Below are 15,369 nucleotides of genomic sequence, written 5' to 3'. Positions count from 1 at the left end.
TCAGCGAGGAAGGAGGACAAAAATTCCACAGGGGCAAATCACACACACACATATAAAGCTTCAGGTTCGACGCCACTGGTTACTCGCATACCTGAGACGTGCGAGTGAGATAAACTCATCCTACCATAAAACCGTTTTCCTCCCCTCCTTCGCTGAAGAAGAAAAAGGAAGAGGCTAAATGCTTGTGAGGTATGAAGAAAACTGGTGGGGGCTAGTGTACAGCAAACTGGAGGAACAACTGGATAAAACAGTGGTGGGAGTTTAAAGCCCCTGAGAGAGATAGAGACTTTAGGTTCTATCATAAGTATCGGTGTGTTGGAGTTGTGTATCAGTTTTTCGAAAAAAGAAAAAATAAATAAACGAAGGAGAAGTGGAGAAAGGTAGGAACAGAGAGAGGATAGGAAACTACAACAATAAAATTGTGTGTCCCTCTCTGATGGTAGAGGAGAAGTCAGCCATAATGGAGTAAGAGATATCCGTGAGGCGGCTACAGCTGCTGTGAAATCGTGATCAGGGGGATATTTAGCAATAGTATTGGCACACGATCTACCGCGAGTTTAATAGTCTCAACGAAACGTTAACAGTTAGAAACTCGATGAAATAAATAAACATTGAAGTGTTAAGTTACTTGCAAGTTTGTTATTGAAATAGTGTTTATGGTGAAGATGATGAGGATGCTTCACGTGGCTCCATAATCTTCGTAATCTACCGAGCACCGCCAATGGTCATCGAACTGTGGAGAAAGAAGAAATAGTAGTTCGATCATTATTTTCAGTATCTCTTCCTCAGCTTCTTGTCTTTCTCCATGAAGATGAGAGGATCAAGCCAAGATACAGCGACGCCGTACTGTCGCTGCCGAGTGCTGTATCTCGGCAGTTCAGTGCCCCACGCCAGCAAGGAGGGACTTCTTGGTGTCCAAGAGCCACTCCGCGAACTCTACCCGGAACAAGGGGCATTGGGAGCACGTGGTATCGACTCCTGGCTGAGCGTCTGGTCCAACGGTCTCCTCCTGGAGAATGTGGACGAGCATCGAAAGAAAGTAACCCGTTTCTTTCCCATCGAAGCCCTTCACTACTGCGCCGCAGTGCGTCACGTAAAAGGCGGCAACAGCGACACTTCCAACGCCCGTTTCCTTCCACTGGACTCACCATTCGCGAGGAATCCATCAGCAAATCATCCACCCCTATTTGCCGCTGTACTCCGTCGTACAACGGGAATCAAAGTGCTCGAGTGCCACGCCTTCATATGTAAACGTGACATGGCGGCCAACGCCCTGGTGAGATGCTGTTTTCATGCTTACGCTGACAGTAGTTATGCTAAAGGTCTTGATCCAAATACAGCAACGATCATTAGTAATGGCACATCGCCAGGACCTCATCCTACAAATGGCACGTCTAACGGTAGTTTGTACCACACGTTAGGCGGCTCAAGCACGACTTTAGACAACAGCAGTCCACCAGGAACGCGTTTGGATACTGCATCTAACGACGACATTAGTCTTTACAATGGAGATGAGAATCACAAAGTCTGGGCAAAGGGAAGGGACGAGGTGGATGCGGTTTACCAGGAACAGGGAACATTGAGGAGCACAAGAGGATCCAGACCAAGACAACTGGTGGCACCTCCTCCGCCACCTCCGCCTCCGCCGCCACCGCCAGCGCAACCCCTGATGTCAGAAGAGTCGACATCGGCGCGGAGAAAAACGAGTAAAAAGCTCAAGAAGATCAAAAATCGTCATGAGGATCAGATTATGCCGCACCCGCAAATGCATCCTCAGATGCATCCTCAAGCGATTTACACTAATGGTCATGGGCATCATACTCTTGGTCATCCGATAAGACAGCAGCACTACCACCAGATGCCACCGAGTAGTAGATCGGTAGCGGGAACTCTGGCAAGACCTGCTCCAGTGCTGCTCGTTCCTGCTGCCACTCTTCCTAGAAAAGCTCATCATCATCATCGCGGGATGCGACCGATTCCTGCTGCCGCGCCGATAGTTCCTATCTACGCTCCACTTCCGGTAGTTCCACCACCACCTGCAGCACTTTATCAACCGACTTATGGTACTGCTGGGAACAGGGGGAGACGACAGCACCCCCAGGAGGTGGAGTCCTCGACACTGGGGGCTAATCGAAGACTCGCGGCTTCTCATGCTGATCTAACTGCCCCCGATGGCGCTGCTGAGAGTCCCGAGGGGGATTCCCGATTTGGCACTGGAATCTACAGACGCAAAGGACATCTCAACGAACGGGCGTTCTCCTACAGCATCAGGGCCGAACATCGCAGCAGAAGTCACGGGAGCTTAGCTTCACTGGGATTCAGTCCGCAGAATGGTAACGCTCATCCCAAAGAGGAGAAGAAGGATCGGGAATTTGCTCAGATGGTCGCTGAACTCAGCCTCGATGATCACGAGCGGGGACAGTACGGAAGGAATAATCATCATGCGCCACAACCGTTGCCCAGACCTCGTCGATAAATTGGTTAAATTGATGATAATCGGTGGCCTTTTTTAGGGTAATACTCATGGATACGATAATTGGATTAACGGAGATAATATAACTTATGAGGGGTAAATGGAAGGAAGGTGATATTTTGATCATTTGGCATGGGAAATTCGTGAAGATTTATCATTAGTTTCTCGGAGTCGCGTTTTTGTTTTTGGTTTTTCTATGATAGATTCAACGACCTTCGAGCTAAGTGCCAATTAGTCAGGAGTAATTGTCCTTGCAGGATACAGCGTCACGCTGCAGGAGTTTGGTTAGAAAATACGTCGTTCTTGATGCAATAGGATTTATACGGAAAGTGTGATATTTTGGGTGGTTTCAGGTGGTTCTGTTAGCTTAGATGGCTACACGTGTTTTTTTAATGCGTGCTCTTTTGGTGTCACATCGTCTCGAGACTTGGCCTGAATACCGGCGACTGAGGCGCGTGCTGGTAATGCCTTGAGGCAAGAGAGATTGTGCACGTGTATAACGAAGAATCGGTAATTAGCATTCAAACTGTCCTAAGTTAACCAGTCACATAAAAATGCGTGTGTCGCAATGCAGGCGGTTATGGTTACAGCAATTTTTTAGTCTCAGGTGTGCCAGCCCGGAAATGAGTCTCTTGACCTGGTATTTGGTTGAGTTCTAATGGGTTCTTAAATTATTAGAAATCATTATTTTTAATATTTCTCAATTATATGGGAAATGTATCAGTAGCGAGGCAGTAAAACGGTTTCAGCCGACTTTGTGTTCATCTGAATTTTCGAGGAAGATCTTCAAATCTGAGGGAGATAGCGAAATTTTCGTAATAAATTTTTTTGTGGAGCAAATTGAGCGCTACAAACAAGGTTATGACACAAAGTTGGCTATCTCTCTTAGATTCGGAGATATTCATTGAAAACTGGCCATTAGTCAAAATCGGCTTAAGATATATACCAAGACAATCGGATCCAAAAGTCAGTCCTTATGGATTTCCGGAAAAAATTCTGAATACCTTAATTTATTGCATTCTCATAAGGTATTGAGTTTTTTATTCTCATGTGTTATTGAAGCAGGCAACAATAGCTGTTTGAATCAAATAAAAAATTATTTCTTAATTAATTTTTTGATTCAAACAAGGAATGCTTTCACAAAATTTTCATTTTTTACAATTGAATATCGCAGAAACTATGTAGTACAAAATTTTACAAAAAAAATCACCGTATTTGGAATTTATCAATCTATTACAGATTAGTTTTTTAAGAGCATCGTAAGAATCGTTTTCTCATTAGACGGAAAAATCAAGTTCGGGGGGGCCCATTACCTATTATAAACATTATCTATGAAAAACATGCGAACAATTTTTAAAAAAACGTGTTTTCTAGGGATATACTTTAAAGTAGCTCGACTCTTCGGCCGGGCTACGCTGCACTTTTGCCTATTTTCAGTTTTTGAATTTTTTAACTAAATTGCATGGGGAAAATTAGAAAAAAATCATACCCAGTCAGTATTATCGGAATTAAACTTCGCGAAATATTGATATTTTTTCAAACATTTCCTTCTTATAAATAAATAATAGAACTTGTTTGCAAAACGGTGAATAATTTTTTATGAGGTGTCAAAAATTCAGATTTTAATCTTTAATTTTACAATGGAAATGTTGATTTTTACACAAGACACTGGGTTAAATCCAAATTTTTAAACATTTCTTCTTTGAAAACAAAAAAATAATTAAATTCGGACAAAAAATTAGGATTCCGAATCTAATCGAGTTTTCCGGAATTTTTTTGCAGTTTTCAATAATCTTCGAATTTACCATAACGGTACAGCTACTTTAAACCGTTTTGCCGCTTCGCTACCAATATATTCCGATATATCTGGAAAAGGCGGGTGTGGAGAGAAGTCATTAAATCTTCTTTATAGTCCACAAAATGGACTAAAAACGGTCTCTTGATGGATTATTATAGCTCTCTCCGGTATGAAAAGGTTTCACGAGCTATTTGTAAATACTGTTAGAAAGAGAAATTAAATTCCAGAGACAGTAGTTATTTTTATAAAAGCGACATGGAATTCGATTTGGGAGGAAAAACATGAAATTTCAAATTTTACTGATTATTTTTCCAACCCAAATATCGGGCAATATAATTGGCCCATTCGACATCACGTGGTACAAGTTACAGGGTTTTCAACTGATAATTTTTTGATAATTTTCTCAGGTAGTTGCTATATAAAAAACAAAACATCATGCAGTCGAATTAACCCCTCGTCAAACTGACAGATTGAATTCAATTGTGTCGTTTTATTAATTATACAATTTTCGTTTCTCAACTGTGAGTTTCGTCTCATGGTCCAATTATATTGCCCGACATTTGGATTAGAAAAATAATCTCCCGAATACCACACGAGCTTCAAAATTAATCGGCCATTTTCCTCAAGGTTCCCTGCATACAAACGAAGTCGTCAAGTTTTTCAGGAAAAATCACTCGTGCTTCGCACTCGTGATTTTTTAACGTGAAAAACTTGACTGACAGATAATTGTGAGGCTCTTGTGGTATTACAAGTGAAAATTCAATGGAATTCCAAATATTTTCGCAACAGAAAGAAGAATATTTCTCCCCTTACTCGAAATATTGATGGAAACAAATATATTCTAAATTTTCAATCAATTAATAATTCAAGTGCATGTGTCCCAAAATTTTCTGAATATTCATTCATTTTCATGGAATTATTGAACTAAAACTTACGGTTCTCATTGATTTTTCCATCAAATTGTGAATTTTCAATGACGAAATTCCTTTGAAATATCAGTGGAACTGTTACGTGATAAAAACTTCAAAAACTATACCGTAAATATCAGGCAAAAACTAAACAGTTTTCACTGTTGGAAAATAATTAACATGTCATGGATAGTTTGGTAATAATTCTCAGAAAAGCGACATTTAATTGAATTTAGGGGAGGAAACAATCAAAATTTTGAATTTCTCTGAAAATTCGATGGAATTCCAGTTTTATGAGCAGCAGGAAAATGAGAATTCCCGAACTTACTTGAATTTTCAATCAAAACTTGAATATTTTTTTTTTTTTTTTTTTTTTATGCTTATTTTATATCGCTTCGAGTCTGATGAGACTATATGGCGATTGATCAAGACTTTAAAAATGGTTAGATCTCACCATTCTACCCGGCCAGGAATCGAACCTGGAACCTATCCGTTGTGAGGCAACGGCCTTAACCACTACGCCAGGCCACCGGACGTAAGACTTGAATATTTAGTAAGAAATGGCGATAAATTTCTATTAATTTCTGTAGATTAATTGAACTGAAATTTTCATTATTTAGGTTTTTTAAATTAAATTGTGAATATTCAGTTACGACATTCCTTTGATATTTCAGTAGAGTAACAAACTTCACTTATCACTTGATAAAAATTTCAAATGTATACCGTAAAACCCCTGCAGAAATTTTCAAGAGTTTGCGATGTCAGAAAAAAATGAAAATTTCATGGATAGTTTCCTAATAATTCTCAGAAGAGCGACATTAAATTGGATTTAGAAGAGAAAACCATCATGAAATTTCAAATTTTTCCGAAAAATAATGATGGAATTTCAATTTTTCGAGCAGCAGGAAGACGAGAATTCCCAAACTTCCTTGAATTTTCAATCAAAACCTGAATATTTAGTACCAAATGACAATAAATGTCTTTCAATTTTCATAGATTAATTGCCCTGGAGTTTTCAGTTTTCATGATTTCGTTCATCAAATTGTGAATTTTCAATTACGGAATTCCATTTACGAAATGTCAGGGTAACTCTCACCTGATAAAAAGTCCAAATATATCGGCAATTTCAACCAAAATCTTTTAACAACGTACGTGGATTCTCAATAAAAAAAATAAACTCCATGAACATCTTCATATGTAAATAAATTTTTGTCACTTGATTTTCTGGTTAGTGAGATTGAAATGAAAATAACAAGATTTTGAGTTACGTCACAGACACGATAATAGAGATGATGACAATCGGATGCGCATCCAGTCCTCATATTATTTATCCTCAATTGCATCAAGGTCAACGTGTTTATATTTAGTGACTGTATTAAGTGATTATTAAACATGGTTTTTTTATTGTTTTGTTTTCATTTTAATGTCAGAGTGTGGATAAAACGGTGGATTTTAGCCCGCATGGAATTGTCTAACGGTAAAAAAAACCCGGTTTACATCTCATCGAATTTTCGTACGCCAAATGTGTCACACTCTTTTCTTCTTGGTATTGAAATACGGGCAAAAAATGTAGTTTATGGTTGGCGGGAATTATCCATGTCTCGTGGTAGATAATTTTCTCGAGTTTGAGTGGAGGAACAGAGCCATTTTAATGTTATAATTGTTTTCGGACAGACAGGAAACTCACGATTTATGTTATTTCCAGTGTCTTGACATGAAGCAGTTCATGCCGAGGTGAATATGCTATGGTAATGTTAATTGTACACTAATACTTTTCAATGTCGTCTTTATTGTTGCGACTCGGGGACAGTTTGGGGCTCGATTTACGAATTAAAGTAAAGAGGAACTACACTGAAGAAAAAAATATCATTCTGCCGATCAAATTTGTTTCAAACAAGCAAATGCCCGCAATTTTCATACAAAATTTCACTATAACTTTTTATCTAAAACAAATAAAACAAATTGGCAAATTATATTTTTTCGTCAATGTATTCTTGAATAACAGAACCAGTGAGTCATCCAGTTGAAAGTACTGATCATTTCGATCAGTGCCTCAATTACTTTTCGTTTTACTGTTCACTCTCCCGGGAAATAAATCGAGCCTCAATGCCACTAATAGAATATTTAAAAAATATAAAAATAGTTTGGAATAACTGGAAACCAATGGAAACCAGTGCGGGACAGATCGATGTCCATAATTTGTTTTTTTTTCCATAGTTTTTTTTTATTGTGAGTGCATGACGCGTCGCATCCGATTCGGCTTTCTACGTCTTCCGTGTGTTAATTTCGATCAATGTGTGTGAGTGTTACGCAACAATGAACGGTCAGTATACAATAATACGAAGGCAGCATTGAAGGATATCGAATTACCCTCCCCCCCCCTTGACGAACTCGTAACAAGGATTAATTTTGCCACGCTGCCAGTACGCATTATGGTATACGCATTTTAAATGACGATAGATGAGCGTAATACATTAAACATTAGCGCCCATGTGCCGTGAATATTTACTGTGTGAGAAATGCATTATTTCATTCGCAAACATGAGGAAACTGGAATTGTTAATCTGATTCAGTCGGGAAGTGGTAAAAGGGGTTGATTCTCTATAACTCATGCCTTTTTGCGTCCGAATGGAAGCAATGTAAACGTCCAATTTTCACATTCTCTAATTTCGATTGGAAATGATGTACATGGAGAGAATATAAAATTAAGAATTACGATGTGAATATAGAAATCGAGGACCATACCGAAACAACTTTAAAATTTGATTCATCTTAACCGCATTTTTACTCGTGCCAAATTCAATTTTACTTTTGTTCTATTACTTTTTATTCTACTAACTCGCAATTTTTACTATGTTCAATAGTAAATTTTGAGTGTAGCGGATATGGTCCTCGATTACTCGATGTTCCCAGAATAAAATAGTATTTTCATCACGCTGTGATGAAAAGTGAACTTTTCGGCACGCTCCGCGCGCCTAAAAGTCCAATTTCCGCCACATTGTGATGAAAAATATTGTTCGTAACTCATGAAAAAATGTTTTTTAGCTCGTGGGATTATATCACGAGCCGAAGGCGAGTAACCTCCCACTCGCCAAAAAACACTTTTTTGCACTCGTTACGAACTATACTATTTTCCGAGGTGCTGCGATGGGGTTTTTTACTCGTGTGGCGTTGGCGTCCGAGCCAAAGGCGAGGACTGGCCAATCACACGAGTAAAAAAACCCCATCGCGGCAGCCCGGGACAAGATTTTTTTGTAGTGATTTTCAAGTTTTCGACTTTGAGAAGTATGCAATACCAATTCCCAAACGAGAAATCGTGAGAAGCAGTACAGAAAAATAATTTTATGTTTTTTCCATATAGAATGGTCTGAACCGTAAAAATACGATGTTTGGCGACCATGTCTGTAGGTGAGCATATCCACCGCACCTTCCCCGTGGTCAATTTCCAGAAACACTGTTAGAAATTTTTCAAAATTTCATAGAAAATATGATAGAAATTCTCATGGAAGTGACATTGACTCCGATTTAAGGAAAAAATTGTTATGAAATTTCGTGTTTTAGGTCAAATTCAAGGAAGTTCATGAGGTGTCAGGGGAGTGAGGCGGAAATTTCACAACCTGACTGAATTTTCAATGGAACATGAATATTCAGAAACAAAATGTAATGAATTTTCAATTTTTAATTGAATTTTCATGATTTTTCCGAATTTTCACGGAATTGTTGAACTGAAAAATCAAACATTTTATTGATTTCAGATCTTTCAAATAGAAAATCAGTAGACTATTTGATTTTTCAATGACAAAATTTCCTGAAATTTCAGTGGAAATTGAACATAATGAAAATTTCCAGAATTTGCCGCGGAAAATTCAGACAAAATTTTTTAACAGTATCGAAATTAATCAAAATGTAATCAAAATATTCCCGTTCTTCCAATTTTTCCTAACAGAAAAATTTGTAATTGCTCTAGCTTGTGCCGAAATCGAAATATCAACTTGAAATTTGGACAGAATCTTCCTCTCATGATACCAACAGTTCGTATTGAAGATCGGTTCAATCCCATGAGTAGTTTCGGAAATATTCGACTTTTTCTGAAAATCTTTTATATCTAATAACTTCAAAACTATTTCCGATTTCACTACCGATTTCACTGCCGATTTTTCTTTTTTCAAAACATTCCTTTCGATGCCTTGTATCTAAATCAATCAAAACATATGTGGACGTCCGCATGAAAAGGGACCACTTTGTCGATTCTAGTTTCTGAGATATTCACGTTTTTGTCTCAGCAACTCCCATTTACACTAATGTTAAAGTGTGTTTTTCATCTGCTCCGGCGACGTCATTTTTCACCCTATGAGGATCATTTTGGGCCCAAAATGTGCGGAATGTTATAAATATTATCAGAGTATACCTAACTCCATATCGACAAAGTGGTCCCTTTTCATGCGGACGTCCACATATGTATCCGTTCATAAAAAGTTTTCGAGCTATTCCCGTATTTCGGTTTTATCATAAAAAAAACTTTGTAATCAGGCTCACTTGCGCAAAAATCGAGGTATCAACTTGAAATTTGGATAGAAAATATGTATACCCGTTCATACGAAGTAATCCAAACATTGGAATTTTTAGAACACCCATGAGATACCCGTAAACATCTGAAATTATTGCTGCTTGTTAGTGTTGTAACGCTATAAACATTTGTGATATTTCAACCCATTTGGAAGCCCGCCATCAATATATTGATGGCGAAAAAAAAGACTCACTGTGTGACATGCTCACTATTTTTTGGCGCGCTGTCATATGCTCTCTTTCCCCTGCTTGTTTTTAATTGTCGGTATACTGTTGAAAATTTTCTGTTCAAATCCTGGAAATTTTTATCAAGTGATATTTTCAATGGAAGCATTCCAGTAATTTTCTAGTAGTACAATAAGGAACTGAATGCAAATGTTAATTTCAGTGCTACTGTTCAGTTGAAGCTCAGAAAAATCATGAAAATTCAGGTCATTTTGATTCTGAACATTCATGTTCACTTGAAAATTTAAGTGTGTTGTGATATCTTTTTACTTAGAACTCAAAATTTCATACACGGAAAGAAAAGTTGAATAAAAATTACCTAGAAATTGTGACAAATTTCACTATACGAATGGTAATCGTGAAGTGAAATGTGATTCAGTGCAAAAATTCTGATTTTTGGTGGTTATCTCACCATTTATTCGGTAAAGAAACACATCTATGGATGCAAACATTATCCTCCTGTTTATTCAAATTTCCCACACCTGTAGGTTATTGTTTGTTTTGTACCTATTTGAAGATCATCGGGACGGACGGAAGTGAATGTTTACCAAACGGATTCGATAAAAATCATTCTCCGTTATAGAAAAATTATACGAAAAATTGGAGCAATTACCCACGTTCACTGGGATATTTTTTAATGGCATGCAGGGTAATTTTTACAGTTTCAGTACCAATGACTCCCACGTTTAGTAAATTTTCCCGAGCCAACGGAGTAAAAATCACTATTAATATCGCACGTCTTCTCCTCTAAAAAGTGAAAAAGTACGGAAAATGGAGTTTGCTTCATGATTACTTGACTTGTTTAGTAATTTTTCCCCAACTTTTTTCTCCGTGCAGCCCTGCCCCTTCATAACATTCAATGCCACTCTTAGAGAAATTACCATCAGATTATCCATAAAATTTTTGCTCTAACAGTACCTCGAGTGACCTTAGAAGAAAATGTGAAAACATTTATTTTGCGAACGAAAAAAATCCTTTGGTATTGTTATGTAGAACTGCATCATGGGAATGGTTGCTGGGTTAATAGTAGGGATGTGAGTGACAAAAATGACCGGTCAAATGACGGTCAATTACCGCGGTCATGACGTGTAATTACCATGTCCATAAATCTGACGATTCTGTCAGGAATTTAAAAAATGACCAATTCAATTCTGACGGTCAATTCTCATCTATATAGATGACACACAGAAATTTTTATTCGGTTACTCGGTGTCGGCAAGGTTACTGGCGGTCATAGGGACCCTACGTCGCCCAACTAATGAAATAAAATAACCAAAAATTTGACCGAAAAAATTACCAAAAATAAAATGACCGTCAATTTGCATCTATATAGAGGAATTTTGGTCATTTTCTCAAATTTTTGACGCTGGTTGTTCATGACGGTCATTTTGCATGGGGAATTATCTCAGTGTCAGAAAATGGTCAGAAAACGGTAAATTTTGCCTGACCTGACCGAATTGAAAAATGACGGTCATTTCACATCCCTAGTTAATAGACATTCAACATTTGAATTGACTTTTACCACTTCACGACTCGTTCAAAATTGAGCATGTTTATCTATCTTCTAAAAATTCTATATTTTTTAGGCTCATGAAAAAACACATGAATTCAACTTTTGTGATGATCAAGAAAATAAATTGCAACACCTGCGACAAAATGGAATGAAATGAAATGTTTTCATATGCGGGTTCCTGTGGGATTTATTTTCAAATTAATTATTCATCTGCTAGAAGACTTCAAAATTGTGGATAAAAATGGGGGGCAATGCAAAAAATTGGGCTCCCCAGACGAACGAAGAAGATATTTAAAATATTGAACATTATATAACCCCATACTATGGTCACTTTTGAAACGTATTATGTATTTCATTTCTAAATAATCAACTTGTGTTGGTGATTGTCTGTCAGTTGAAAAAAAAAAAATTCCTATTTCTCCAACTGCTTGCGACTTTCGATAAACATTCTTAAATTTAATACATTTCCAGAAATGAATTTGTACATTTTTCAACGACTTATGTTAGCCCATTTACCCGTTTAATTTTATTTTTTATCGATATAGGAAAATATTATCTTGTGCCGAACGAATATTTTTTGTATAGAAAAAAAATAATGCGCACCGACCAGGAATGTGCCATCCCTCCGAGTTATGGGGAATAAACTCGCGTAAATATAAGCGGTGAACCGTGTACATGAAGGCGAATGAGCAAGACGATCATCGTTAATAGGAATAGAATAGTAAAAAACATTAATGCACGACTGTGGATGTAAAGTGGTCATCATCCTTTAGCCGTTGCATCGGTTACATTCACTCCTCAGAGGAATTTAATTATTTGTCAATCATTCGCAAACGTGTTTACGCCATTGATTTATATTTATTAGATAATATATTATGATATTCCAGGAAATTCATTGCGAAATGAAGAGTTTAATGATAAGTTCATGTCAATGTACGGAGATTAATGAATAAAGATTTGTAGAAACATATGTATATATTAAAGAACATATCTCAAATTATTTCCATTCATTTATTCAACTTAATTAAGATCAATTCAGGAAGTAAGAAGAAATTATTGGGGAAAAAATGCGAAAAATTGGCGCCCCAGGTGGAAATATTTTTCCAGAATTCAGTGATTATCGCAGACATGTTAAAAGCTTGAATTACAGTTACAAGCTAACGCAGGTAACGGTTGAGCTGCTCCTCCTTGACTGCGGCAATTGGGTCAGCCGGTTGAAACACTTATTAATAAAAGCCTTCATTTTTAATGTTGTATATTCTTCCATAATTTCCTTGATACGTTTTATTCAGTGATCAATTATCACGATCGACTTTACTGCACGTGGATGTTGTGAATTAAGTTGTATAGCGGTTCTAATAACGCTTCGACGATTCCATAAATGCTGGAGGTGGCTGGTATGCGCTGATATGTTGTTGTGCAGAGTTCGGTAAGCCTTGTTAATTCCGGGGAGAGTGATCGACGTGGGCGTGGATAATTAAGATGCTGATTTTTGTGGGGAAAGTATTTGGAATTCATGATTCCATAGTTCTTCCTCAAATTGTCTGTCAGTTAGTGGAAAATATGTGGTTCATCGCGGGGAATTGGTCCTACACACAGGTGTCACTATTATTAATTCATTAATTAATTCAAATCCTCTTTGAGACATCACATATAACATTATAGATGCTCACATAGATAAACAGGTGTCTCCATTCGGGGACACCTTTCTTCCATAAGGTATTATAATGTGAAAATAAAAAAAATTAGGTATTCAAATTTAAATTCAAGGTGAGGCTTACACTGCCAGAAAAAATTAGTTTTATCAAGAGAATTGGATTTGAGCAAACTATCATTTAGTTGTTAATTTTCAAATAAACATGATTTCACAGTGAATATCAGTTATCTCTTCTTGAGATACGTTTGATTGGGAAAAATCGAAGGTCTCTAGAATTGAAGTTTCGTTTATTTGTCGTAATAATGAGAGTATTTGATTTCTTTCTAGCCAAAACTTTGTTAACTCCAGAAATTCGTTGGCACGAACGGAACAATTTAATAGAGAAACCTATCGAATTCGTTGGAAAATTCTTGAATTTCTATTGAACTGTTCTATTAGTTTTGGGCCGATTCTATTGAAATGTTAAATAGAAAATATTCAGTAGAAAAAGTCAATAGAATTCAATTTTTTTATGTAACTTATGCTATTGAGATATTTTCTGTCGAATTTCCTTGGCTCAAATTTTCTAAGTTTTTTCGTTTGATTTTCTTGATGAGGAAAAAAGAAAAATAAAATGAAAAAAACTTGGAAAATTCGAGTCGAACAAATTCTATAGAAAATATATGAAAAGAGTAAGTTATATAGAAAAATCGAATTCTGTTGCCTTTTTCTATTGAATGTTTTCTATTGAACATGTCAATAGAATCAGCCAAAAACTAATAGAAAGTTTAATAGAAATTGAATAGAATTTTCTAACGAATTCGATAGGTTTTTCTATTAAATTTTTTCATGCGTGGGTCTATTCAAAAATAAAAATTACTCTCATGACTAAATACGTTGCTATCTCAATCAACACGATCATACGTTGTTCCAAATAAATTATAATTGAAGTGAGTATTTCGTATATCGACTCAGGATGAATGTTGTCTCGCGGAAGAAGCTTTGAGTTGAAAGAAGTTTATATTTCTTGACTAAAAAAACGCATTAGTTTACAGTAACAGAATCACAGATTACGGCAATTCTCTACAAACTTAGATATCACAATTTTCATTCAATATTATGCACAGAAAGATTAATTTAAACATTGGTTTCATTCGAGAAAACAATGTTCAATTCATTCTTCAATGTAATCATCTCCTAGGTACGAATTTTTGATCAATTCATGAAAGCAGAAAATTTCTCGAGTGAAAATTATATTAGGTTAAAAAATGTGACGCGAGCCATAATCAATTATTATTCCGAAATTCATATAAAGCGTCTCGAATATTCTGTATTCTGTTACGTTCGAGAGAAACATCAAGCTATCCTTGTCTCTCACGAAATTTCTGGAGAATTCTCGAACCTACCATAATAAAATAAAAGGTATTTAAACCCTCACGCTCCCAACCAAGATGTTCAGTCCGATTTGAGTCTCGATTGTAAACACATCTTACGTGCTAAATACATATTTTTATTTTTTCAATCGGATTAAACATGAGTTATAGGCTTTTTTAGCGTTAACCTGGAAAATTTCATCAGTTTTTTGTTAATTAACAATATTAGCGAAACACCTAGACCCGCTCCATTTTGATATGATGTTCAGGGTCATTTTCTGAACATTTTGGTATGAATTTCAAGCTGTGCAGACTATTTGGCACTATGAACTCCAGATTGTACTAACAAACGTCTTTCTTATTTCAACCACGAGTCTTTATTTCTCTACCTGCACTTAAAACCGCCGCAAAAAAATATAGAACTTTTCCATTTTTGCAGTGAACACGAGTTGACGCCAAGAACTGTTTTGTTTGATTCAAATAAATGTATCTCAAGAAGAAATAATTGATATTCCCCGTAAGATCTTATTTACTTGAAATTAGTTCAAGTATATAATACTTGCTCCAAGAAAGAAACATCTCAATAAAATTACTTTTTTCTATCAGTGTACCAGCACTTAGCAATAAATATATTTCTATACCGAAAATAAACGTTTTTGGGATCAAATGTCTTGGGATTTTTGTTTCAATTTTTTTGCAAAGATGGCAATTAAAAAAATATTTTGAAAAAAGAAAAATTAAAAAATATTGAGGATTGAGGGAGTTATAATTGGCTAAATTGGCCTCAATATTTCGGAGGGGATTCAAGCTATCAAATCGTCCTTTGGCACACTCAAAGAACATGAAAAACTTCAAAATGAAACGTCATGCATAGCAC

General features: G+C 36.4%; 1 protein-coding gene across 1 annotated transcript; it reads left to right on the top strand.

The window, feature by feature from the left end:
* The first annotated feature begins 805 nt into the window (after window positions 1-805).
* On the top strand, window positions 806-2,476 carry LOC107038476. Its single transcript, XM_015257573.1, has one exon. It carries the CDS (start codon window positions 806-808, stop codon window positions 2,474-2,476), a length of 1,671 nt encoding a protein of 556 aa, XP_015113059.1.
* The last annotated feature ends 12,893 nt before the right edge of the window (window positions 2,477-15,369 follow it).

The sequence above is a fragment of the Diachasma alloeum genome, unplaced genomic scaffold (genome assembly GCF_001412515.2).
Source record: "Diachasma alloeum isolate Michigan unplaced genomic scaffold, Dall2.0 Dall_scaffold_00284, whole genome shotgun sequence".
In the NCBI taxonomy this organism is placed as follows: Eukaryota; Metazoa; Arthropoda; class Insecta; order Hymenoptera; family Braconidae; genus Diachasma; species Diachasma alloeum.
The sequence above is the reverse complement of the archived record's forward strand: the minus strand, read 5'-3'. Positions and strand labels throughout refer to the sequence as shown.

Coding starts and splice junctions, on each gene's coding strand:
- LOC107038476 (XM_015257573.1), top strand. CDS start 806: ATGAAGATGAGAGGATCAAGCCAAGATACAGCGACGCCGTACTGTCGC.